Raw genomic sequence first — 27434 nt, 5'->3', positions numbered from 1 at the left:
CAGATGGATGTTCAGAGATGGGAGAACATTCCAGAAGGAAGGGGTAGACTGGGATATGCTGCCCATAAGAACAATGCTAATGAGCGCAGGCATTGTTCAAAGAATAAAGAACAATGGGTGCAGGGCGAGCTTGGTCTTGTGGATCAGAGGGGACATGAAGAGGCTGGGATGCAACAGAAGTGTGTGCATGTGTGTGTGTGTGTGAGTGAGTGTGTGTGTGTGAGTGAGTGTTCTGGAGGAGTGAGGATTGGGTGGGGCGCAGTGAGGGGAAGGGAGACACCTTTTGGAGTGTTGAGCAACTGACCTGGGGCTAGGGTGGATTCGGAGGAGGTTGTATGGGAAGCCATGGGGTAATTTTGGCACACCTTCCTTGGTTTAATTATTCTTAATACCTTTGCAGCAAAATATTTCTATATTAACATAAGTATGAAAAAAAGAGAAACAATGCAAAATACATATAGATTTATTTTAAGATAAAAAAATACAACTTACAGAATTTTCAACTGCCTCCAGAAGGCCCTTCCGTGTGTGCACCCTCTCATGGCCATTACACAACTAAGAAGCCTGACATCCTTGGCCAATTTCATTTTCATGGCAACTGTATGAGGTAGATATTATCATGTCTACAGACGAGAACACTGAGGCCCCACAACGGTGTGCAACATGCTCGAGGTTACATAGCAAATGAGCAGCAGAATCAGCACTCAAACCAGGATCTGTGTCCAAAGTTCAAGTTCTTTCTGCAACAGCCTGAGTGGGTGATAAACGAGATGGGGGTGGGGGGGAGAACAAAGCTGGAATAGGTTGGTGCTAAATTATGGAAGTTCTTGAAGGCCAGGCTGAAACAAAGGCCAGGCTGAAACAAAGGTTGCGTGCAAAAAAGAATGTTCATGACCCATTAGGGTTAGACCCAGAAGGCAAGCACGGGAAGAGCAGCATGAGCACAAGAGATCTAGTTATGCTCATCCTGGCTTCTTTGGGGCCACCTCTCACCCTGAGGCTGAGCGTGACTTGAACCCAGCAATGGCACTGTTCCCATGGCGGAAGAAGGAAACACCACTCTTTTCTGTTTGTTTTCTACTTAGTGTTCTTCTGCAAAGCACAGAGCTCTCAGAATCATTGGCCAGCCCCTTCTGGAACTGATGCTGGAGAAAGGGTGTCAGCCATCTGAAACTTGTCTCAAGGTGCCCTTCCCATGACTAGGATATGTTCCATAGTCGATGCAACAGGAGGGGACAGTATTATCGGGTCTGAAAGGAAATCAATGGAGAGTGGGAACCTCCAGGGGCAGCTGCAATTTTCTAGATCTATTACTGTCCACTTGGAGGTCAGTGAGACAAAGCATCGAGTTGCTATGAAAATCAAGAGATTTATGTAGTTTTCAGAGTAGGAAGAAAAACCTCCAAAAAGGACCTCAAAATGATAACTTAGTGCAAGTACAAAGTGAAGAGTTTTCTTGGCTTGAGATAAGTTGAAACTGCTCCTCTGACTAGGGGATGGTTGCTAGAGTTTGCAACGGAGTGTTATTGTCTTTCTTCGTTCTCTTTTCTTTCTTTAGTATGTGTTGGGAGAGTTTTTTGAGAAACCAGCCGACATCCTGGAGATCCTCAGGCCACTTCAAGTACTGCTGGGTCTGTACGAATCCTCTGATGGACTGATGCTTCATCAGCTGGTACTGGGACAGCGACCCGACCACCACCACGATGAGGGCACTGTTGAGGTCAGACAAGCACCTGCTCTGGGCATAAGTGAAGGCTTCGAGGCACCACCCGTCTCTAAGGAAGTGTCTGCTCACAAGACAGACAATCTTTCTGCTGTTCCACACGGCATCCTGGATGTTGGCGATGTGATTTTCCCCTGGCACAAAGTCTCTTTCTTCAAAACACAGCTTAAATCTGTTTTGGTTGCTGTACTGAGCATCCAGGTGTTTAAGCAAAGCATTTTGCACCCATTCAAAGTCTTTGCTACTGAAGCATAAATAGGCATCGTATTTGTACATATCCGATTCTCTTCCCCTGGTATGACGGTCCTTGAACACCAGTCTCTGGGCTGTCATGTAACAAGTGAAACAAAATCCCCGGAACTTTGTGACAATGAGGACGGCCATGAGGAACAGAGTCAACGTGACAGTGAATAAAATGAAAAGGGAAAACTTAAGGGACTTTAAGATTTCTTCTTCATCACAACCCTCCATGGAAACAGAGTAGAGGGGAGCCCCAAAGAGCGAGTTGGGGTACATGCAGTATATGTCTGCTTGAGACCCAAGTATAGTGACATTGGTTTGATTGAGCCAACTGATGAAGGCGCCAAGTTCACACTCACAGATGAACTTGTTATGAGTTATGTCCACAGCTCCAAGTGACGTGAATAAACCAGGATCAGGAGATAGGAGCTGGTTTCTGGATATATAAAGGATCTCTAAATTAGCAGGTAAGTCACCAGGAGAAAGAGCCATCAGCCTGTTGAAACTGAGGCTGAGGTTCCTTAATGCAGTCAGATCGCTAAACACTCCTGGTGGAAGGAAATTCAGGTAGTTATTATTCAAATACAGGACTTGTAGATGGAAAAGCTCCTTAAAAATATCCCAGCAGACCCCAGCTTCCCAGGCAAGTTGCAACATATTTTCTCCAAGGAAAAGCTGTTCTAAGCTGAGATTCTTTGAAGAAGCATGAGCTGATTTACAGGAAGAAAAGCGATTTTGATTTAAAATGAGAATCTGGAGTTGAGGTACCTGGAGGAGGAAGTAGAGATCACCCAGATCTTCTAGCCTGTTCTCTGATAAGTGGATGAAGTTGGCGGTAAGTTTGATGTTTGGCAAAGTCACCAGTTTATTGCCGCCCAAGAAGATATTAGGAATGCTCGGAATAAAATCAATTCTTTTAAGAGCATTATCCCGAAGATCCAAGGTGTGTAATTTTTTCAGGAATCTGAATGTTTTGTCCTGAATGATCCCAATGTGATTCTTTTGCAGATCGATATAGGCCACCTTAGGTAGTCCATCAAAGTTAGAATCATAAAGTTCCCCCAGAAGGTTACATGACATATTGAGAAGCTGGAGGTTGTCGAGTCCATAAAATGCTTCATTTGCAATCTTGTTTATCTTGTTGTGGGCAAGGTTCAGAACCTTCAGCTCCTTGAGGCTCTCAAAGACTCGGAAGTTCAAGGAGAAGATATACCCTTGTGAAAGGTCCAGGTGTATCACCGAGCTTCTGGCCAGGCCAGAGAATGTGCTCCAGTCAGGATCTTTGACGTTATGGAAGCCAAACCCAGAACCCATAATGTGGTAGGTAATAACCAGAGAGAAAATCTGGCTTCCATTGATGGCATTGCTAAAGTTTCCTATGATGTTCGCGGTCCAGCCATTGCCAGAAACATCTAGGGTTTCCAGGACCATGTTTCTGAAGGGGTTCTTACACTTCTTCCAGTCCACGGAGACCCTGCTGTACAGGTTATTATTAGCAAGGCTTAAAAAGGACAGTGTTTTTCCCCGGAGGGGCTCGAGCTCACCCTCACATACAATGGGTATTTTGTTGGAGGAAAAATCAATGGACTTCAGGGAATTCAATTCTAAGAATGAAGGATGAAGGGAGAGACCACTAATCTGATTTATGGATAGGTCCAAGCGAGTTAAAGACTCTAAGTTTCTGAAATAACCATCTTTCAATACAGCATCAGAGAGACCACAGGAAAAGAGTCTCAGTTCAAACAGATGGGGCAGCCCCTGAAAAGCGTCTGGATGCAAGAAGTCTATCCGACTGTGGCCCAGGTCCAAGATTCTAAGATTGGGCAGGTTTCTGAAGGCTTCTTTGTCAATCGTGAAGGGGGTAAACTGAGTCCCGAGCTCCAGCAGCTGCAGCTGCTCCAGGAAGGGGAACGATGCGGTTGTGATGGTCTTGATATAGTTGAAGCTTAGCAGGAGTCTCTCAGTAGTGTTGGGGACCTGGGGGACCTGGGTGAGGTTGCAGAAACGATACAAGGCCATCCGGCCATCAGAGAAGCAGGAAGAAATTCCAAGCACAGGACTGGCCACGAGCACCATTCCTAAGAGAAGGTCGAGGTGATCGCCCATGATCCTATGGAGAAGAAGCAAAAATGAAAACACAGGCATCTAAGCTCAAGGCATTGCACACAGGTCTTGAGAACTGAAGGGATTCCTCCATGCTGCACCTGCTGCCTTAGCCCCTTCCTTCTTCTGGCTCCACGGATGTGGCTGTTGCTCTATTGCCTGGCATAGACAGAGCTGGTCTCACCCTCTTTCTATCAAACACTTACACTGCATTTTCTACATACCAGGCACTATCCTAGGTAGTTTAGAAATATGTAACTTAATCCTTATCATAACTGTTTGTGCATTCACTAGTTCATGCATTCATCCATTCAAGATTTGCTGAGGGAAGTTGGAGAAAACAACAGGAAGAGACACATTTTTGCTTCACATCAGCCAGCGATCCTACTCCTCGCCCTCAGAAGGCTCAGCTGTTAGTGGAAAAGAAATCCACTGAGTTTCCCTCGTCCGTCTCCATTCCTCCATCCTTACTCCATACCCAGTACATCTCATCATACAAAGATTGGGTCCTCTACATCGTTTTCCACATAGAGTCAGATTTGGTCAGTTTATCACAAGTCTATTGAGTTTAACACAATTTAACAGTCAGTGTATTGAGCACCTACTGCATGCCTGGCACTTGGATGACTGTGTGAGTGCATGACAACAAACAGGAACAGCCCACTTGCTTACATCCAATAGGGGAGTCCACTGTCTGTCTGAGGCGAGCATTTGCTTCACATGTGCAGCAACAAAAAGGTGCTCAATAAGTGTGTCTGCCTTACGTCCCAATGACTGTGTTGGGTGCTGTGAGGGGTACAGAGAAAACCCAGGAGGACCCACCCTCAGAGAGCTTAGTGTCAAACCATTTGCACAGCAGCTCCATCTTTGGTGCCTGCGACCTGTTCAGCTTGCTGGAAATGTGACCTCAGAAGGCCTCTGTTGGAAGAAGGTAAGGAAAGAGTTACGTGGCTCAGAGGGCAGGAGAATGAGTGGAAAAGAAAAGAAATTGGAGGAAGCACTGGTTTATAAAGGGCTTTAATCCCATGAAACACCATCCCTGGCAAGTTTCAATATCGGGGCAGATGGAGCAGGGAGCCGTCACGCACTAAGGGAGGGCGCCAGCCCTGGACTGACTGCAGGCTCTCAAGAGGTTTTGCTTTGTGTTGGGGCTGACTTGAGGGGGGGTTTCCATAGACACTTTGAGGCCGTGACATACAAATTATAGCAAATCGGAAATAGACATGGATCCCTGAGTTGATCCCAAGTATCCAAACCAGGCATTTAATAACCATTAGGAAAAACTCAGTGAGAATGTTTACCCTAGCTCTTAATTTCCCCACCATTTCCTCCCAGAGGCTCAGGGTAACAACAGCAGAGTCACCCTTGTTCCCTTAAACATCACTTCCACCTCCTCTCCATCAGCAAGTCCTGTTGGTCCCACCTCTCAAGCCCGCTGCATTCCAAGCTGCCACCATCTCTCGTCCGGGCTAGACTGGCAACTCCTCAGTGGTCTCTCTCATTTCTGGTCTAGCTCTCCATTCTCCGCCCATCTGCCGGGGTGTTCTTTTAAAGACGTACTTCAGCTCCTCTCTGCACGGAACCCTTCCTGCCTGCCCATGGCTCTCGGAATAAAATCCTGCAAGGACTTACACGATCTGGCTCTCGCCAATCTCTTTAGCATCATCTTGAACCATTCCTCCTCAACAAATTATTCAACAAATATTTGCTGAGCATCTACCATGGGTTGGACACTGTTTGAGGAGCAGGAGATACAGCAGTGAACAAAATAGGCCAAGTCTGCACTTGTGAAGCTTATGTTCCAGTGCAGGGAAGAGGTGGCAGACAACAAAAGAGAAAGAGGTACCATTGGGAGAAATGTAAAGCAGGAAAACAGAGACCCGGAGTGCCAGAGCTGGGGTGGCTGATATTTACAGAGTGGGCAGGAAAGGCCTCTCTAATATGATATTTGAGCAGAGACCTGAAGGAAGTAAAGAAAGGATATGGAGAGCCCCAACCTTCGAGGTAGAGGAAACAGCCAGCACCAAGGCCCCGGATTGGGAATTCTACCATATGGGGCTCCTGTCTGCCACTCCAAACTCTTTCCAACCTCAGGACTTTGGCACATGCTGCTTCCTCTACATGAACCCTTTCTCTCTGCTCCTTATATGGTTGGATCTCACACCAACGTTTCCTCAGAGAGCCTTCTCCCACACTCACTATTTGAAATAGCTCCTCTGCCCCATTACTCTCTCAAAAACCACCTTGTTTATTTCTTTCAAAGCAATGATCATAAGTGTTAATTATCTCGTCTAACTGTTCACTTATTTACTGTCTATCTCCCCTTCTTGTTAGTGCCATCAAGTCGATTCCGACTCCTAGCATTCCTGTGCACAGCATAGCGGAACCCTGCCCGGTCTTTTGCGCCATCCTCTCCCCTGCCAGCACTCTATCAGACAGTGCTCTGCTGCTATTCACAGGGTTTTCATGGCCAATTTTTTCGCAAGTGAGTGGCCAGGTCCTTCTTCTTTCCTCATCTGTCTTAGTCTGGAAGCTCCGCTGAAGCCTGTCCACCTTGGGTGACTCTGCTGGTGTTTGAAATCCCAGTGGCATAGCTTTCAGCATCACAGCAACACGCAGCCGCCATAGTATGGCGACCGACAGACGGCTGGTGTGATTCCCTGACCAGGAAAGGAACCAGGACCATGGCAGTGAGAGCGCTGCATCTTAACCACTGGACCACCAGGGCTGGCTATCATTCCCTCTGAGGCTATATTCTCCGTAAGTGCAGCAAGCAGTTAGAAGGACGCTTGGTGTCCCCCTCCCCCACCAAAAGAGTATTTTGAATGAATGATATTACCATCAATGAAACATAAAGGCATTAGGTCTGTTTAAGGAAATTTGCCCCTTTTAAGGAAGAAAACTGCTTTTTTTTGGTGAGAAAGATTGGCCCTGAGCTGACATCTCTTGCCAATCTTTCTCTCTCTCTTTTTTTAAAGATTTTATTTTTTTCCTTTTTCTCCCCAAAGCCCCCCGGTACATAGTTGTATATTCTTCGTTGTGGGGCCCTCTAGTTGTGGCATGTGGGACGCTGCCTCAGCGTGGTCTGATGAGTAGTGCCATGTCCATGCCCAGGACTCGAACCAACGAAACACTGGGCCGCCTGCAGCAGAGCGCACGAACTTAACCAGTCGGCCAGAGAGCCAGCCCCCAATCTTTCTCTTTTAGCTGAGGAAGATTGTCACTGAGTTAACATCTGTGCCAAGCCTCCTCTACTTTGCATTCAGGACGACACCACAGCATGGGTTGATGAGCACTGTGCAGGTCTGCCCCTGGGATCCGAACCCATGAACCCCAGGCCGCTAAAGCAGAGCGTGCAAACTTAACCACTGTCCCACTGGGCCGGCCCCCCAAAATTGCATTTTTATCCATAAAACTTTCCAGGTAAAACCGTGGCTCTTGATGGGGACAGCTGCCTCTTCGTGAGCATTTTGTAAGTGTGTAGGGAAGTTTTGTGGTTGTCACTGTGACGGGGTGGGTGTCCCCCCAGTAAGCAGGGACCCTGATGTGCAAGACAGCCCCATCCCATGCAGAACCGTCCAGCATCCACACAGCTTTAGGATGTCCTGCCAGACTTTACTGAAGATGAAAACCCTGCTCAAAATCACCTCAGAACCTAATTCTCTTTTACATGCCATAAAATATTGTTTGCATGGCTTTAACATATACCGAATTTTCCAGGAACACAACCACCTTGTAAATCTAGGTAAGATTGTACCTTGTTTAATTTGGAACTTTATGAAGAGCTATTCACCATTTCAGAAAATTCTTCAAAATGTCCAAGGCCTCCTTGGGGAATCAAGAACCACATAACACACCGTGTTGTCTATGTCACCTTCATGGTGACTGCATTTATGTGTGAGTAGATTTATTTGGCCCTCATTTCTAAACGTCAAATGTAATAAAAAAAACAGTTTAAGAAGTGTCAGTTGAATATTTTAATACTTCTCTTAAATCCAAACTTACTCTTTATAAACAGGTGCAAGAGTCTGACGAAAATTCCATTTTCTAGTGTAGTTGAACCCAAGCATGCACATACTGAAACACATATTAATTCATTATAAATTACTTTCCCTTTTATTTCTTTTCTATATTCCAGTTAGGGCATTATATTGATTTCTTTAAAATTATGTGAGCAGGTAGATTGTATTATATCTATGAATTTCATTTCAAAATAGTAAAAGCGTTATTTAAACATTTGTTATAAAAAGGGGCACTGGGCCTGACCACACTGCAGCCCACAGATGTAAAGCTTCCAGTTCTTTCTTCCCACATTCACCACAGGCACCCCAATGACTAAACCCAGACATCCTTTGAGTCCTGATTATTATTTCCACCTACACATTTTGTGGTTGTTTCTTTCGTGGATGACCAGATTGAGTAATAAAAGCAAAGTTGCACCTTTTTTTCTCAGGGAATTTCTTTTGGAGTCAGGTGGTCCTCGGCGCCAATGGCCCATATGTAGAGATGACACACACTGGTAGGGAGGCTGGCATTTTGGAAAATGGGGTGAAAGTTCAAAGTGATCTCCACAGATAAACTGAAGAATTCTCAGAAAGAAAATAGAAACCAGTCGGGGCAGAGGTGGGCATCACAGCTCAGAAGAAATCCCCAAAGGCACACACCGGTCCCTCCTGTCTTGAGGTTTGAGACAGGTCCTCTCAGGGACAGGCTCTGTCACACCACTGTCCCTGCCATCTTCAATTATACTTTTATAATTTCCATTCTACGTATTTCCCCAAAGCATCCTATAATATCAAATATAACCATGACCAATGAAACTCACTTAAAAAGGGCAGATGGGCACCTTCAAAGAGAGACCTGGATGTTACCAGGAACGAGTAAGGAGGCACTTCCTGTCGTGGGCCCTAAATCAGGCTCTGAGTTTCCTGGTGTGCAAACGTTGGACTGTGATTCTAGAAGCTGGGCGGCACAGATAAAGGCACACGGTAAGAGGCGGGAGCCCTTATTCGGTGGTTCTCAGGGGGAAGATTCCAGAGATGTGCTTTGGAGGAGACAAGAAGAAAACTGAAGATGGGCAAAATCGATGGTCATGGAAAGATCACCTTCTTACTGTGTTTTCTGTGTCTCATCTTTTAGTGTGAAGTGGACTCTAAAGTACCCTACGAGGACATCAGAATGTCAGGCTCATGGCTCACACGTGAGGATGCTACAGGGAGCTGTTGCTCTCTGTCTGCACTGCCCGCAGCAGACCACAGTAAGTGGTTCAAGGTTTTGAGGTCATAGACCCCTCGAGAATCTGATGATAGCTCTGATGCTTTGCCCTCTAAAAACTCACATTTGCATCACAAACCAAACTTCGCACCAAATTTCAGAGAGGACATCAACCTCCTGGAGCCTGCCCACTTCAACCTCTTTGTTTATGCATAAGAACCATCAAGTTGTATATTCTAGAACAGGGCCTGGAAAACTTTTTCTGTAAAGGACCGGATGGTAAATCTTTTAGGCTTTGCAGTCCAAATACAACAGTTTTCTGATCTCTGTTCTGGAAGAAAAAATGAGTCAAAATTTTGATTTCACAAACGAGGATTTTAAGTGACAGTGAGATAATGTGTTCTGATATTGAACTACAGTCCTTGTGGGAAAGAACGAACTTGGCCTCCAAGTTGCTCACACATTTGCAGTTGCTGTTTTAGCGAAACACCAGAGGGATTTCTCATCTGATGTCACCAGACAGAAAAATCCCTGAGAGACAGGGGAGTGAGAACACCAGCTCAGAATAACAGAGTTAAACTTTCTAGCTTCAATTCTGTCTTTCTACAGACGACACAGCGCCGGCCCCCAAATGCATACACTGAACTAGGTGGCTTGACCTTGAATTTCTGGTAACAACGAATGAAAGAGAGCCCCAGAAAATACACGTTCCAGTATATTGAATTTTCAAGTCCATAATAGGGAAGCCAAAATTAAATAGTAAAATGGATAAGACGAGTAGAACAAATAGATTTTAAAGAAAATTATTCGGGTTTATGCTGTATTACAAAGATACCATGCAGAGTTATTTTCTTATGAAATGCAGAAAAGCAGGAAATAACTACATCTTTATCTCTATGGGTCAAGTGCCAGGACAGGTGAGCAGAGCCAGGTGAGCTGATGGGAGCCTGGAGCTCATGAAGGCAGAAGATGGGGACAGGGACCACACAAGCAGGAGAGTCCTGGAATGGGAGCCAGAAGCCAAAATAGGTTGAAGTTAAATATGAATGAGCCTGATACAGGGTAAACCGAATCTAAAGATGAGAACGGTGCGGTGCAGACCCAAGCCAGCCTCAGAAAGATGGGAGTCCGAGAGAGGAGCGTGCAGGTAGCGAGAGAGAACAGGTATGGACACAGGAGAATCCAAGAGAGAAGAGCAAGTCACCTAAAACCCCAAACCCTAAATGGGTTGAAGCCGGAGGGAGCGGGAGGGGTGTGTGTGTAGGGGGTGAGGACCAGAAGAGGCCTGTGCAGCCCGGGCCACTTGCTTCTTCCAAGGTCCAGGTGGCAGAGACGAGGGTCTGACCCCCTCAGAGGAGTGCGCCATCTAGTGGGGTCAGAAGTCGAGTTCTAGAAGCCCGGTAGAGGGAGAAACAAGAGGGACAGGGGCAGCGCGCTCCTAAATCATTATTAAAAAGATGACGAGAAGCAACACGTGCAGTTACTTATACTATTAGTTCTGCCATCAGGCGACGTACGCTCTCCCTCCTAAAAATGACCGTGCTGTGCAAAATCCCACAATGAAACCACAGGCTTCTGGAATAGAGGGGCCAGCACACAACACTCACAAATGTCATCAGTGGCACCTAAAAAAACTAATAAAAATGGTAGCCCACTTTAAACATGGTGCCTGGTTAAGAAATACACAAACACTGCAATAAATATCTCTTTGCCTTCAATAAGACCTGACGGCTGCTTGCGGAAGTGGTGCAGAGAGGGGTTATCTGGCACCAGGCAGAAAGTCGTAACACTCGTCAAAACACACGTGGAGGACGGAGGTCGCTGGAGGATTTCTGAGGTGTATCTTGTTTATTCATCTGTAGGTCAGTTCACCTAGGTACAGCTTTCTTCATTTAAACAAATGGCATATAAACAAATGTGAAATTCACATTCACTACTATGTTAATATTGTTCAATAATCATCCCCAATACATCAACTTTGTTTCTTAAGGTGTCAGTCGTGTTGGCACAAATTTGTTATTTCAAAATTAGTGTTAGAGCGGAACTGACTGTACTCTGATTCAAGGCTGACAGTTCAAATTAACAGGAGACAAGATGCAGGTTCTATATATGAGTCTTCCCTCCGCACCTGCGTGGTAGAGTTCGGAGAACCGTGGGACTGGCTTAGGAGTCAGCCCTGGGGACCGGTGCAGACTCAGGTCCCAAGGCTCAGAGACTGGGCTGGGTCGTGTCACCTCCAGCAGCCTCAGCATGCTCAGGTGTCAATGAAGGGCTGAACAAGATGAGAAGTTCTCAGCCCCGGCTACACATTGGAGTCGCCCGAGAAGCCTGCAGAGCAAAGCAGCCCAGGCTCCCTGTAGCCAATTCAATGAGACTCTCTCACGGGTGGGCCTCAGGAATCTGTACTCAAGTCTGTGAATTTTATACACATTCGACTTTGAGAATCATTGGGGTAAACCAATGGTTCTCGAACTTGGCCGCATCTTAGAATCGCCAGGGGATTTTTTAAAAGACAGGTGCCTGGGTCCTGTCTGAGAGATGCTTTAGTTGGTCTGGGTGTGGCGTGGGCATCTGCAGTTGTCAAATGTCTCCAGATGCAGACAGTCTGATCACCTGGTCCTGTGGTTTCAAGCCTGCCCACACCTTAGAACCACTCAGGGTGCTTTAAAACACTCAAGAAACTAAACGTAGAACAACCACACGACCCAGCAATTCTAGTTGTGGGTCTACACCCGAAAGAATTGAAAGCAGGGACTCAAACAGATATTTACACACCCACGTTCACAGCAGCACTGTTCACAATGGCCAACAGGTGGAAACAATCCAAATGCCCATGGACAGATGGATAAATAAACAAAATGTGGTGTATACGTACAATGGAATATTATTCAGCCTTAAAAAGGAAGGAAATCCTGTCATGTGCTACATCGTGGATGAACCTTGAAGGCACGATGCTAAGTGCCATAAGCCAGTCATAGAAAGGCAAATAGTGTATGACTCCACTTACACTAGGTCTCTAGAGTAGTCAGATTCATAGAGACAGAGAGTAGGATGGTGGTTGCCAGGGCTGGGGGCAGTGGGGAACAGGAGTCATTGTTTAATGGGTACAGAGTTTCTGTGTGGGAAGATGAAAAGTTGTGGAGATGGATGGGTGACGGTTACAACCACAAGGTGAATGTCCTTAATTTAATGCCACTAAACTGTACACTTAAAAATAGTTAAAATGGTGACTTTTATATTATGTATATTTTACCACCATTAAAAAGACAAAATTAAAGAGAAAAAACCAATACTACCGATACCTGAGGCTGACTTCTAGAAATTCAGGCTCTGCAGGCCTGGGGGAGCCCGGAAAGGGCATTTTATAGCCTTATCCTGGGTACTTAGAGGCACGTGCCTCTCAGGCCATGCTTTGAGAAACGCTGGTCCAAAGGACGCCCTCCAACTCAGGCACCCTCTCAACGTCTTAGAGGAAGAAGGGATGGTGAGAAAATCCTGAGGCTGTTGAGCCTTGAGTTTTGATTACTAAGTCTGGGCTAAGTGGTGTCTAGGGCTCTGAGGGGGCAAGAGCAACAACAATCAGTGTGGGCCTCGATGCCCCTGCCAAGTGCTGTTAATTAAGACAATAAGACTGGAGAGAGAAGGGTCAGGATCCCTTTCATCTGAGTTGAATTCATTTAGCTTGAATCCCAGCCATTAATGGAGCAGCTTCCCTCTCTTGGCTTAATTGCCTGGACAGCAGAGCCTGGGCGAGCTACGGGCCATGTTGTCTCCACTGGAAACAGGCGGCCTGCTCTTCTGGGCGCCTCTGCTCCCCGGACACCACAATTAGCCTGCAAATCCATCTGGCTGGGTTCCGGGTGGCTCCTGTGCTAATGTAATGCTTGATCCTTAACAAATAATACTAGTAATGGGCTCCTTGGCAGGACCTGGGATTCTGAGCTGGGCCGCAAGGCTAGAAAGGGAATGCATCTCCTGGCGGGTGGCGGCTGGAGCACTGGGCATGGAGCACTCGCTGTCTAAGTAAAATAGTTCATTCATTTCCAAATGGGTGCTTGGGAGGGTTTCTCCAAAGTTCACCTAGCATTAACAAATCCTGGACTGAGTCCAAACGTGAGTATGAAATGCAAGTTCAGCCTTGGATAAAGGCTCAAGGCCAGTGGACAAGGTGAACCGTTCCCGGGGCAGATGCATTCTCTAGATGCAGAATCCGGCATGCCGTTGGAGCAAGCCAGCAAACCAGCACCATGACGTCCAAAACCTTGCGAGGGCCACAGTCCTGCCAGCCCAGCATTCTGCCTCTGCCAATGGTTGCAATAAGACAGACATGTGGGTGACTATCCTGCCAGGAACCTCAGAATGTGCTCCCCAAATATGGTTCTAGCTTCCTTCATAAACCACCATGACTTTGAGGCTCTTCCGGAGGGACCTCTTTTTCATTCAGCACCACCTCTTCTCGAGGTGACCAGCTACTGTCATTAGAGTTTGTGCCTGTCCTAGAGAATCTCTTCCCCAGCTGAGGTCCCACTATGTGCAGATCGCTGTGCTGGATGTTGAGGAGTCCCTGCCCACCAGGGGCTCACGGTCTCCTGAGACAGTAGAGCAGTGATGCCCAAAGGGAGGTCCCCAGACCTCAGCAGCAGCATTACCTGGGGCTAATGATCACTGCAAATTCTCGGGCCCCCGCCTGGCCCTAGCGAACCAGAAGCTCCTGGGTGGGGATCCAGCAGGCTGTCCCATCAAGCCCTCTGTGTGACACACTTCCCTCTGAGAACCACTGGCCTCAAGTCTGGAGGGAGGAAGGAAATATATTCTACTAACTACAACACGATCTGCCAGCCCTGGTGGAGCAGTGGTTAAGATCCGGCTCTCTCACTGCCTTGGCCCGGGTTTGTTTCCCATCAGGGAACCACACCAGCCGTCTGTCAGTTGTCATACCGTGGTGGCTGCACATGGTTGGGATGCTGAAAGCTGTGCCACCAGGATTTCAAATACCAGCAGGGTCACCCCTGGTGGACAGGTTTCAGCAGAGCTTCCAGACTAAGACAGACTAGGAAGAAGGACCTGGCCACCCACTTCGAAAAAATTTTCCATGAAAACCCTATGAACGGCTGTGGAGAACTGTCTGACAGAGCGCCGGAAGGTGAGAGGATGGCACAAGAAGACCAGGCAGGGCCCTGCTCTGCTGTGCACAGCGGGGCTAGGAGTCAGAATCCGCTCCATGGCACTAACACCACCACCAGCATACAGTGAGCTGCCTGCACCGGTACACTCACCCCACACAGCCCTGAGCTTCCTCCCTTCCCTCGTCCCCCCAGGCTTTTGTAGGGACAATTGTTGTCCCCTTACACAGATGAGGAAACGGAGGCCCAGAGAAGTGAAGTAACTTACTTAAGCCCACCCACACAGCTCTGTCTGCTGCCCTCTAAGCCCCGGGCCTCTGGTGGTTCCCCAAGTGGTTCAGCCCAGGGGTGCTGCTGTAGCCTCCCCCTCAGTCAGCATCTGCTGACCTTGTGGATACTTCCCCACATCACAAACAGCGTTGGCCTGGCTCCCAGTGGAAGTTAGCCTCTCAGCCCCTTGCCCTCTTCGACTTCCACAGGAAGGACACGGGCCCCTCTTTGAAATGCCCACTCTCTCATCACAGCTTCCCACTTCTGGGCCTCTCACGCCCTTCCTTCCACTGCACCGACCGTCTGAGGGCCTCATAATACCCCTTGAGTCTTCCCTGCCCGTTACATGGATCCGCTTCCTTACACCTCTCCATCATTCTAGACCCCACGGAACTTCTCTTCAAACCCTCTTCGACTCTCATGCCTCCTTGCTCTTCTATGCCATCTGTCTATACCAGCTGCCTGCCTTCCATGTCAACGCCTGGTGGCCGAGCTCTGTCAGAAAAACCCACACAATAGTGTGCGTTGGTGCCACACAAAGGTGCAGTGTCCAATCCCGCTGTGCTCTCAACACAACTTCCATAGCCCCCTCTCGCCTCCCCCCTCAGGAGTAATTCCAACCCTTCACCGGTTTCCCTCACCCACCCCATATTGCCTCAGCCCTCTCAGACGCAACTCACTTTGCTTCCTATTTCTAGAAGATAAGGAAGGCCTCACCCTTGACCTGGCGCATGCTGCAGCCACTGGGTGACTCACTGTGTCCATATAGCAATGCCCACAAGGAGGGCTCACCAGTAATCCTGGGGGTAGTGCCTGGCAGTGCCACTGGGAGGTGGGCTCTGGGGTCAAGAGGGTGTGGCCAGGGTGAGGGAAGCTCACACTCAGGCTGGCGCAGTCAGAGCGGGTGGCTCACTTGTGCAAACTGAGTGCAAAAGGCACTCCATGGCCAGGAGCAGACAGTCTGTTCACGCGAGCAAAAAGTACAGTGTGCTCCTCGCCCACATTTCTCCTCAGCCCTATCACAGGAGCACAGACAGGCTTTAGCATCTTCCTGAGCATCACAGATTAATGCTGCAGGGTGAGTCTGACAAGTGGGGATTGTTCTCCGAAGAGGAATCAGAAACTCAGCACATTAGGTCCCCGCGTACTGGCACGACCTCAGAATGGTTAATTTACTTCCTGATGCTCAGTGGTCTCATCAGGGTCCATCCGCATCTCCAAGTGCGTATGATTCCATGACACGAAGCATGTCTACTGAATCAGGCCTCAGGAGAAATTACCCCTTGAGGTGGAGTCTGCATGCTACCAGCAGCGTAGCAGGGGTGGCAGGAATCACACGAGGAACTCTGTCAAATGCCTCACCCAATACCCAGAGCTGCTGGAAGCTGGTGACCCCGTCAGGATGGAAACGAGCTGAGTCTGATGTGGCTTGCTGTTCCTGAACCTATGCCGACATGCAGGGGTTGCCACTGCCGTTTCTCAGAGCTGCAGACCATCTCTAAATCTCTTCTAGAAATTTGTCCATAATCGCTGTCAAGTTCATCGTTTGTAGCTTAAAAGCCCACCTGAGTCCCTTCGCGTAAGTCAGAGTTTCATTCCTGGGGGCAGGTACTGTTTTGTTCTCTTTGGCTCACTGCCACATCGCCAGCACCTGGGATGCAGTATGTCAGCAAATATCCACTGACGGAGTGAATCTGCCGCCTCCTGCATCTGGGTGCTCCCTCCCTCTTCCTGTTCTGCAGGAATGGCTGCCAGGGTGCCAAGGCTTGTCTGAGCTGAGTCCCTTGGATGGACTGGTCCACGCGGGAGCCTGGGGCCTTTCAGAGCAGTCCTGTCTCTCTTGCTCTCTTCCCTCCTACCAGAGAGGGGTTATCTCTTAGGGTTATACCATCAGCTTCTGAGAGTGAGCCTGTCCCTTCCTTCTCCTTGCTCCTCTGGACAGACCTTGAAATATCCTTTTGGGCATCTGTAGCATTTCCCCTAAGTTCAGAGCATTTGGGGCTGTAGCCTTTCGGAGCCCCTTCTAATTGGTCCAACGTCGCCTCATATTCATCTTTGGCTATGGACCCCTATTTCCATCTTCAGGGTGTGTATTCTTCAAATCTAACTGTGTGAGGGAGGTCTCACCAGCTTCCGAATCGCCCACAGTGTGACATCAGTGCAACAGTAGACAGTATGTGACATTCACCTCAGGACACTGCCAGCATCAATTCCCCTCCCTTCTTTTTTTTTTTTAAATAGCAAGCGATCTTTTACGTTTTTTAAATTTTTTATTTTCTTTTTTGAGGAAGATTAGCCCTGAGCTAACTGCTGCCAATCCTCCTCTTTTCGCTGAGGAAGACTGGCCCCGAGCTAACATCCGTGCCCATCTTCCTTTGCTTTATACGTGGGACACCTACCACAGCATGGCTTGCCAAGCAGTGCCATGTTTGCACCCAGGATCCGAACCGGTGAACCCTGGGCTGCCAAAGCGGAATGTGCACGCTTAACCACTGAGCCACCAGGCCGGTCCCCTTTCCCACCCCCTCTTCCAATTGTGCTGTCTCTGCTCAGCCTCACAGCCTGCTGTCTCCCGCCTGGACCACTGCCTGGCTAGTCCCCCATCAGAAGTCTTATCCTGACGCACACATCTCTCACTCAGCCGCCTGAGGGAGCTTGCTGAGCACAGCTCTGAGCAGAGGTCTTTGCTGGCTCTTGATGGCCACGAAGGGCAAATTCTTCGGAGCATACGACTTCAGGGTCCTGCCCCGCGGGCTGCACCCTCATCCTGGAGTGGTTGATCAGCGAGGGCCCGTAGTGCTTGAACCCTCTCACGTGACAGAGGGGAAAACTGAAGCCAAGCTCCCTTCCCGGCCGTGTCCACAGTCTTGCCCTGTGCTCCAGGGATGACTTGCCCTTTCAGTGCTTGGCTTCCACCAGATTTCTCTGCTTAGGCTGGTCCCTGGGCTTCAAATGCTTCTCATCCGCTTATCCAACTCCAACTCAGCCTTCAAGGCCACCTCAGAGGCCAGCTCTTCCATGAAACAGTCCTCATATTTCTACAGGCACACTTTATCTCCCTTGATAGTTTGTTGATGTCTCCATGATGGCATTTTTATGACATTATGCCTTCCCCCTGGACTGTCAATCTCTTGAGGGCAGAGACCCAGTTTTACTCATGTGGTATCCCCCGCAGAACGCAGCACAACTTAAGCACCCCAGTAATATTTTGTCCCCATGAATATTTGGAAGAAGGTTTATTTCTATCAGGAGTACTTACCTCCCAGGCCTAACACAAGTGGCTTCTAATCTGTTCTCATCTAGGGGCACATGGGGTCCCCTGGTTGTTCAAAGGCTTCAGTTCCTCAGGCTATAGGAACCTCATCACCATGAGGATGCTGGTCAGCATTTTTTTGGTGAATCAGGAGACAGAGCTTTTGTTTTCCTAAGGAAGAATAGGAAAGCTAGTTAAGAGGGAGAAATAAAAAAAACAGTACAGGTGTTTTTCTAGCCATGCAGAAATTTTCTTTGTAGAAGAATTTAAAACTCTAGGTGTGTCTCTGATTAAGTGGGATTTTAATTAGAGAAGATCAAGACCGTTTTGTAAGTCAAGGCGGATAGCGCATCAGAGCTGAAGGGACCTTGAAAAACCTCAGGCCCAGCCTCTGGGTCAGAAGGAGGAGTCTAAGCCAGTCGGTGGGACGGGCAACTGTCTTCCTTTGAACTCCAGGGAGGGAAACGCTACACTTTCATAGTCCAATGCATTTTTCTTAAGTCACTGTGGTGGTTAGGAACGTCTTCCCTGGACCTAAAAGTCCCTCCCATGACATTTCTGTGGTCACTTGGTTACTGAGGACTCACACACAAGGATGAGGACAATCCACTGTCCACTCCACGGTGAGCAGAGAGCTTGAAGGTTTCTAGGGAAGAACATAGCTAGGTCGGCCATCAGAGTTGGACATTTCTGAGCAGTACAGCTAGGAAAATTATGGCTGCGTTAGGAGACACTGGGGAATTCCTGAGTCTCAGATTCAGGATGAGAAGGGCCCTGAAAGTTAAAAAATTGATGTATAGTGCTTTTCTTCATTTTACAGATGATTAAACATGCTCAGAGAGGTTAGGCACTTGCCTAAGGTCACACAGCTATTGAATTGTGGAGCTAGGATTTGAATCCAGCTACAAACTTAGTTGTCATTCGGGTCTTTCAAAAAAGTCAAAATTGTGTACACTGCAAACAGACACAGAGCCTCAAAGGGTGACTGCATGCAAACTACCTGGAGATCTTGCTGAAATGCAGCTTCTGACTCAGCAAGTCCGCGGTAGGACCAGAGACGATGCCTTTCTGACAAGCCTCTAGGTGATACTGATGCTGCTGGTTCGCTGACCACAATCTGAGCGGTAAGGACTCAAGAGACCTGTTAATCACCTCACTGCTCACTCCTCAGGCTGCCTGGTTCTCCTGGGAATGAAGATTCACCAAGTGGTCACATGATCACTTTGAGATGGGGGCTATGAATATACATTCACTCCCAATTCTTCTCAGCCCTGAAGGAGGAAGCATCAGCTGGTTGCTCAAAGAGGATCAGTTGAGGCTTCGAGGCGGGGGAGCTGGACAGATCACAGCGTTTTACTCGGAGATAAGGGAAATAGGAGGACTTGGGTGCAATTTCTCTGGTCCCAAGACAGGCGCTTCTCCTGGAGACCAGCAGGGGGCGCACAAAGGGCGGAGGAGGGGAGGAGCCGCGGAACTGCGCCCCAGGGAGAGGCTGAGCTGGGGGCGGTGGAGGCCGGGAGCTGCTGGGAACTGAGCTGCGCGGATAAGTTCCTATTGCTTGCTTACGTGAGAGAGCACTCAGGTGCTCCTGGCAGGCCGGCCCTTCCTAAAGCAGAGGCAGAGGAGCTCACCACTGGATTTCAAACCAGAACTGTGCTGTCGTTTCTTCTGGAGCATGCACTTTAGAAGGAATTATCCACCCCCATCCCCAAGCACCCTTTGAAGCTCTGTATCTGTTTTGCAGTGTACACAATTTTGACTTTTTTTGAAAGATCCGAATGGCAACTAAGTCTGTAGCTGGATTCAAATCCTAGCTCCACAATTCAATAGCTGTGTGACCTTGAGCAAGTGCTTAACCACTCTGAGCATGTTTAATCATCTGTACAACAGCAACAATAACAGTTTCTACTTCCCCCAGGGAAGCATCATTGGTGGCTTCTGAGGACACCCCAGTGCCTGAACCAGCAAATCCAGTTATTAATGCGTAATCCTTTCATATTTCTTGCTTACTTAAGCAGACGGACATCATTTATCCAACCATGCCTCACTGGAAATGGATTCCTTTTAGAAACCGCTGAAGGGGAACAGAAGGAAACAATTTCTCAATACACTGGGGTGGTTTGGTCTTTCTCTTTCCTGCACTCGTCAGAGATTATGTAAAAACTTCCTGTTTTCTTTAACATCTTCAGGGGGCGGTCCCCCAAACCATGAAACAACAAAACCAGCAGCATCCAGAGGCGTTGATGCTCTGAAGACAGTATGTGGAAAACCCAAATGGTTTAGGTGCAGAATGGCTGCTCTTCATCCCCGCATTATGAACTACTGAGCACGCAGTTTTAAAGCATCTGATTGAAAGAAAAATTCCATCCGAGCGATTATTAAAAACTAACAACTAGCATGACACATTTAAAATCTCTGGGAAAAGACAGCGCGCCAAGGAACTGAACATGTCTACCTGTCTTCCCGTTCAGGCAGCACCAATATTCTCAACTAGAAAATTAACATCAGAGGCTCTGACAGGGTCCCTGAAGGCAACTCAGCTAAACCTGGCATGTTGATGGGCAACTCCAAGGTCAGGAGCCAGAGCAGGAGAGCACTGAGAAGTCTGATATTGCATCCCCTGAAAATCATGACACAGACAATCTGCTAAGAGCAGCGATAATCATTTGGATTGTGATGTGAATTGGAAGCAGTTGGGGGAGGCACGGGAAAAGAAACCTTATTAAACTCTTATCCGTTAGACACAGAGAATGGAAATGTGAAGAGATATGATGAAACACTTGAGAACTGTCCTGAGAGGATGTGGAGTCTGTGCTGGGTTAGCAAAAGCATGGAGAACACGCCTCCACCCCCACCTCCGGACCCCGGGGAAGGTGAGGGAAGGGGGACGGAGAGAGTCAGGCCAGAAGGAGGGGGTCCTGTGTCTCCAGGCCTGCCAGGGGCAGAGGAGGAAAGATGATTTTGTTGGCAGTGCCCCAGGGGCTGTGAGCCGGGCTAGGCGGGGCTGGGAACCAGACCTCTGCTGGAAACACATGTTCCTGCTATGTGTCCAGCATCTTGGACCCCCAGGGAGGTTCATGGAGTGTGGAAGCTGCCCTGGGCAGGGCTGCCCAGGGTGGCTGTGCTCCAGTCTGAGTGGGGATGGAGTCATCAAGACATTTGGCTCCAACCTGCTGTTGGTGGTAACTTCCAAGATGCATGAGATCACGGCAAAAACACTGGGCTGGGTGAGGGGGAACCTGGGTTCCCATTGTCCTCCGATCACCCCTTGGGCATCCTTGTTGAGTTTAACTTCCCTTGTGTTGTTTCTGCACGCGTACCATGGCGAGGGTGAAGTGGGAGCATTTTCGTATGCTGTAAACTCTAAAATGATCTAATGAAACTTGCTGAGCTCATGACAGCAATCACAGACCAGGGCACGATCTTCCCTGGAGTGGAACGTTCACTCTCCCTTTTGGCCAATTAATGAGTCTTGGTGGAAAACAATGTTATGAATGTACCCATAAAATGAATAAATAAAATGGACACACACACATCCTGGCCTTAAATACCAACTTTTTCCTCCCTAAGAATTTACTCTCAGAGGGGATTGCTTCTGTGGCTGGATAATATTTTGAGATTACAAAACTTTTTTCACTCCTTGTATTTCCGCCTCTCCCTGCCCACCTCCAGCCCTCAGGCAGTCTCCCAACATCACTGCCCCAGGCCAGGTATGTGGCAGGAGTGTACCCAGAAATAGCTTGCAAGTTCTTCTGGCTTTGATTTCTCAAAAAGGCCCTTAGGTTGAAGACACAGAGGCTTTTCTGGGAGGAAAAGAGAGGAGGGGGGGTTGGCGGGGAGAAGCAGAGAGGCTTAGAATAAACAGGAAGGGTTTTAAAATAGGTCTGTGGGCCCCAGAAGGACAGGACGGTAGCAAGACTCCAGAGAGCTGGCTGTGTGGTCAAGAAGCAGCAGAGACTGGCCAGGGAGTGGGGACATGCTCAGTGGTAACCTGTGTGGACCAGCCTGGTGAGCGGGATCTCTGGGATCCCTGCCCCCAGGTCTGGGCAACGCATAAGATCCGGAAATTGTGACGCAACCCTGGGGTAGTTTCTGCTCCCACCAGTCTGGTGAGATGAAGCCTTCAAACAAATATTAAGTTGATATCTAGGAAATGAAAGGAGAGGCAGTATTTCTTGCACGCCTGAGCGTGTTAGAGATTCATACTTGCTATCCTTTAGTTTTGCATGTTGGGAAAGAAAATAAAGTTAGCCTTGGAATTATCTAGAACCAGAGGAGTCTCTGACAAAGACAAGGGGGAATCTCAGATCAGAGAAATTCAAGGCTGAAAGCGGATTTAGATCTTGCCTTTATTATGGGTGGCTGAGGTTCAAATGCCGGCTCAGTTTCCCAGTCAACAAAATGGAGTAGTGATGAAGATTAAATGAGATCGGACATGTAGCTCATATTTTTGGGTCCCTTGTGATGGCTTGCACGTGGTCGATTTGTGGACTATTAAATTATTTATTGACTATTAAAGCTAGTCTAATGCACGACGAAGCTGGGTCCAGAGAGATAACTGGTTTGGTGCCCATGGACAAGTCATGCCGTCAGCAGAGCCAGGACTATGAATCTTGTAATAGGGTCAGGAACGTCTCCTTCAATCTATGGGCAAGTATGAATGTGCTTCTCTTGAATTACTGGAGTCGTTTAAGCGCCTGGACCCTGAAGCCCCACGTGTCCAGTCTGAATCCTGGCTCACCACTCATCACTGTGATATCAGGTGAGCTCCCTGGGCCTCACTTTTGTCACTGAAAAATGAGAATAATAACAATACCCCCCTCATAGGTACTCAGAACAGTGTCTGGCTCAGAGTAAATGCTGTTTAGGTGTTTGCTATTATTACTGGTGTTATTAATTGGGGCACAGTAAGGGAGAAAATGTCTGGCCAGCACCCTTAGGAAGGAAAGGTGACTTTGGGGCATCTGAGACAAGTTTACCACGGGCCAGGGAGGCGAGAACCAATTACTTCCGCATTGCAACATCCCATTGTGGGATGTAGCCATGGCATGACTTTGGAGATGAGCCAAATGAAAGTTCTCTGGGACATTTGTGGGGGAGGGGAAGGAAGGGAGGGAGGTTTAAAAGAAATATAATCAACGTGAAGAGGGGCCTTTATCCATATTCTTCAGCGTAAATGGGCCCCTTGCCTCCTACTTTCAACCCTGGTCAGATTTTTCTTATCATAAAACAAACAGAGAAAATTACTTGACACAACCACTCCTCAGGTCATGCTGAGCAAGAATCTATCCTTTCTTTAACAGCCAAATTCCTCAGACAGGAAGTCTGAAGACTCCACCCAATGTTCCCATTGCCCATGAACTTGGCTCTCTCTGACTCCCTGAGATCTGGCTTTCCTACGGGGGCTCCCTTCTTGAATTCGCCTCCTTCTCATCCATCCCTGTGGGAATTTCCCACTCTCTTCGTTAGCACACACAGCTGTGGTCGCCTATTTCATCCTGAAACATCTCCGCCCTGGGCTTCCCTGATTTGCTTTCGGACATTCTGTTTTCTACTAGTTCCAGTTCCTTCCTTCTCCCATGCCCCTGGCTTGTAGGTTCTCCCCAAGACCTTGTTCTTGGCTGACACTTCTTCTCTCAGGGGTCACATCTGCTTTCGCAAGTTGGACCTGCCCCACTATACTCCAAGATCTCTCTCTCTCTCTCTTTCTAGCCCTGACATCACCTGTACTCAAAGCATGTATTTCAGCAGATACCCCCACCTTGAATGTCCTAATATAACTTCAGATGCAATATGCCCCATGGTGACTTCATAATATTTGGAATTTTGAAAATCCTCCAGAAAACAGAAACATGGCACTCAGAAGCATGTAAGTGGACCTCTCCCTGGCCCAGGGACCCAACTCTCGTGTGGCACCACCTCCACCTGCCTCGCAGGTCATAAGCCAACCTTCTCCTTTACTTTCTTTGTATAACTAATCACCAAATCCCATTTATTTCCCTTTCCATATGTCTCTAGAGTTGTCCTTCCTCTTACATTTTCATCACCCTGGTCCCGCCTTCCATCCAATACATGTTTATTGGGCACCATCTCCCAGGAACGATGTTAGCCAAGGATGGGGAATGATGTTCATCAAGGATGAGCCCAACCACTGCCTTCAGGGAGCTAACAGCCATGAGCAGGGAGGCAGCCACCACAGGGCTTGATGCTGTCAGATGATGTGCCCGCGATGCAGTGGAGCACAGAGGAGGATGCGAAAAGCCAGCCCCAGGGAACTTCTTCTCCCAGAGGACAAAGACACTGAGTCCTAAGGACCAGGAGGAGTAAGCTAGGGATGGCAGTGGGCAGTCCTGGCAGAGGCTGCCGAACATCAGGGTCAAGGGAGAGGCAGGAGCCCAGGCCTGGGAGTCCCCTTCAGTCAGAGTGGCTCACAAGGTTGAAGAGTGAGTTCAAGGTGAGAGCTGAGGCTGGAGAGGATACTTGGGGCCCAAGAAAGACCTTGTATTCCATTCTGAGGGCAGTGGGGCTGCAGAGGGTTTGGGTATTGCTGCTGCATTAAACTCAAACATCTCCCGGATTTGGCTCCACCAAATTTATCCAATCTTAAATTCCCAATAATAACACAACCCACACCTTCTGCTCCAAGTAGGTGAAGTTCTTCACTGTGCCCTACATATGGCTGGATTTCAATCAAGAAACATATACCAAACGCCTGCTATGTGTTAGACACCAACGTTGGCTCAGCGGATCACAAGATGAGTGAGACACAGCCCTGCCTCCGTGAGTGGGGCAAAGACCCCTCAACTTAAATGGGCAATACAAGGTGACGAGAGCTTCAACTGGCAGGGAGTAATGGGGGACAAAGAGGAATTCCCCTACTCTGCCTGAAGACTGCGGGAGGGGCCAGCCAGGGAAGTTTTCATTGGAGAAGGTGCCATCTGAGATGCTTTTTAAAAATGCAGAGGATGCCCTGACAGCATCCTGGGCACAGGTGAGAAAGTGTAAGGAGAGAGGCATACAAAAAAGGCCTGGTCAGAACCTTCTGGAAGGTCAGTGTGGCAGGGGACACAAGGAGAGTGGCAGTGGCCAGAGTGGAAAGGGATGCTGGGAATTTGGACCGCGTCTGGTGGGCTGCGCGTGCCTTTGCTTATTCTGAGCTCCATATTATCCTTGGGCTTCCTTCCCTCTGCCTGGCCTGGTCCCTGACTGTTGTTTCTAAATGCAGCTGAAGACTGAGTAGCTCCCTGAAGCCCTCTCTGCCTTTTCCAGCCCACACTGGCTGTCTTCTTTGAACTAGCAGATGGTAGCACACCATTTCACACTTAATTGCTCTCTAATTATTTCACAGGTGCTGGGTTTGTCTCCGCCCCTAAATCTGGAAGGTTCTGAAGGGCAGGAACAATACCTCAAACGTGAGCTGGTCCCATAGAGCTGAGCACACCAGAGGTGGTGGCCCACACGTTGGTGGCTGTAAAACCGGCGCCAGGAATCGAGGATGCTTGAGATCTGACTGAAGATTGAGGTCTGCCTTCTGCTTCTTTTCCACAATAAGAGTGACACAAACACATCTGGATTCCATAACCCTATGTTCCCGTGATTTCCTGTCTGAGTCTGTGAACACGCAGAGACACACGGACAGGCCTATTTTGATGTCAACTCTCGGCGAAGCCAAACTTCCCGGTGCAAGGAAATCAACAAAGAAGGCGCTGAGATGCTGGGCACAACTTCCTCAGAAGTTTTCCCTCCTTGGAAACAAAACCAAAAGCCTGGCAGGGTCGGCTGTGCATTCAGACAACAGAATCTAAAAGCTTCTTGCTTTGCTCAGAGCTATAACACCCAAGGGGATGATCCCATGCCATCACTCAGGGTAGACGGATCAGTCAGGCTCATATGCATGGGTGCGGCCATAGTGATTATTAAAATATGCTTGGTAATAAGCTTTGGCCTGGGTCCCTCCTCTGGGGTCCCCCAGCACCTCCCCACAATCCCAGAACAAAGGGATTAGCATCAGCACCGTGGACCTTCTCCGAGGGCTCTGCCCCAGGGCTTCCCTTCTGACTGCCCCTGCCTGGCACACGGGAGGTTCCTGGCCACTGTCTTCTGCCCACAAGAACAAGGGTGAAGCCAGTCAGGGAGCCCAGGAGATCTTGGGCAGATTTGTGAAACGCAGGGAAAAATGATCAAAGGGCACATGTCTGGCAGGGGCCGGGCTGCTCCCCAGGGCAGCTGCACAGCATCAGCAGGTAATCCCAGATGCCTGTCTCCAGGCACTGAGCAAGAGGACAGCACCACGGAGGTACCTGACGTCCAAACGGGGGCATCCCCCGGACTGGGACATTGCTTAGCAACAGGATCTATCTGAAGGGCACTGGAGTGAAGCCACGTGTTTGTAGGTCCCATGCTGGATAGGTGTGTTCCAAACACGAGGTGACTCCACAGAGCTAACCCACTGCAAGGACAGTTCCCGCCACGGATTGCTACCCAATGTGGCCTCAGCAGCCTTCCTGGGGAGCACCCCTCACCCCCAAGACAATCAACCAAAGCCAGCCTCACCCCTTCTCACCGTGGTTTTCCAGGAGCTTTGCAAATGTGCTCTTATCTTCACAGGCAGATTTTCTTTTAAACACAAAGGCCAACAATATTTACCGCGCAGCCTCTGCCAGGCGCTCCACCTGGCGCTATGGGGCTCAGGGTTCAAGGCCTTTCCGTGAGACGCTCAGTAATTTCTGGGATTTCCATGGCCCCGCTAGAGGTGGCCGTCTCCTGTTTCCTAGGAAGACAGTGAAGCCACCTGCCCCTTTCCAAGGTGGGGTCGAAAGTGAAAATGAGCAAGTCTGGCAACATCCCCGTTCCAAGGTGCGGATGCAAGGGTCTTCCTCACAGCCGAGGTTGCCTCGTGTCCCGCCTGCTGGGCACAAGGTATCCACATGCCCTGCTCCCCCCACCCCTGGGGTCCCCGAGGGGCGGAGAGCGCGGTCCGGGATGGGACGCCGGGCGCAGGGAGGGGAGCTGGAAGCAGCCCCGGACGCCCCAGGAGGGGAAGAAGCGCCCGACGGCCGCAGGCAGCCCGGTCCCTGCGCCGCCGGCGACTCCGGGCCCAGCCCTGTCCCCTGCGGGGGGGCGCCGGCCCTCGCCGGCCCGGGTCCTCTGCGGGGCGCTCACCTCCGGGGAGGTCTCCCCGCGCCGCGCGCCTCCGCTCGCTCCTCCCGGCCGCACGCGCGGCGCCCCGGGAGCCGGGCTCCGGAAGACCCCGCCGGCCCCGCCCCCTCGGACAGGCCCCGCCCCTCGGACAGGTAACCTCTTCGCGCTCCTGGGTGAGTGGGGCGACCTCGCGTTCCAACTCTGGGGCTCCTGGGGCGCGCGGTGGTCCTTCTGCTCCCCTCCCGCGCCCCGTCCCCCGCCCCCCATCTCCCCATCCTCTGCTGGAGTTTGCAGGAAAAGGGACGTGTGAAAAGAAACCGGCTCCCCAGGGGCCCCCACAACCAAAGGGTTAAAGAGAGGTGACTAT

At 49.2% G+C, this 27434-nt stretch overlaps 1 protein-coding gene across 2 annotated transcripts; it reads right to left on the bottom strand.

Annotated features, from left to right (window-relative positions):
• Positions 1–447: 447 nt before the first annotated feature.
• TLR5 (toll like receptor 5) lies at positions 448–27178 on the bottom strand. 2 transcript variants are annotated; one of them, XM_023632735.2, is made up of 3 exons: positions 27089–27178; positions 17933–18097; positions 448–4073 (listed from the first exon to the last, which is right to left on the bottom strand). In XM_023632735.2, the coding sequence occupies exon 3, from the start codon at positions 4067–4069 to the stop codon at positions 1490–1492; it is 2580 nt and encodes an 859-aa protein (XP_023488503.1). In that variant the 5' UTR covers positions 4070–4073; positions 17933–18097; positions 27089–27178; the 3' UTR covers positions 448–1489. The 2 variants fall into 2 exon arrangements, with proteins under 2 accessions (XP_023488503.1, XP_023488502.1); XM_023632734.2 differs by lacking the exon at positions 27089–27178 and adding an exon at positions 26490–27048.
• Between the last annotated feature and the right edge of the window lie 256 nt (positions 27179–27434).

Source organism: Equus caballus, chromosome 30, assembly GCF_041296265.1.
Source record: "Equus caballus isolate H_3958 breed thoroughbred chromosome 30, TB-T2T, whole genome shotgun sequence".
NCBI classification, from domain to species: Eukaryota; Metazoa; Chordata; class Mammalia; order Perissodactyla; family Equidae; genus Equus; species Equus caballus.
This window is presented reverse-complemented; position numbering and strand designations above follow the sequence as displayed.

Bases quoted from the DNA above. Each gene is read 5' to 3' on its own strand.
- TLR5 (XM_023632735.2), bottom strand. From the start codon at position 4,069: ATGGGCGATCACCTCGACCTTCTCTTAGGAATGGTGCTCGTGGCCAGT.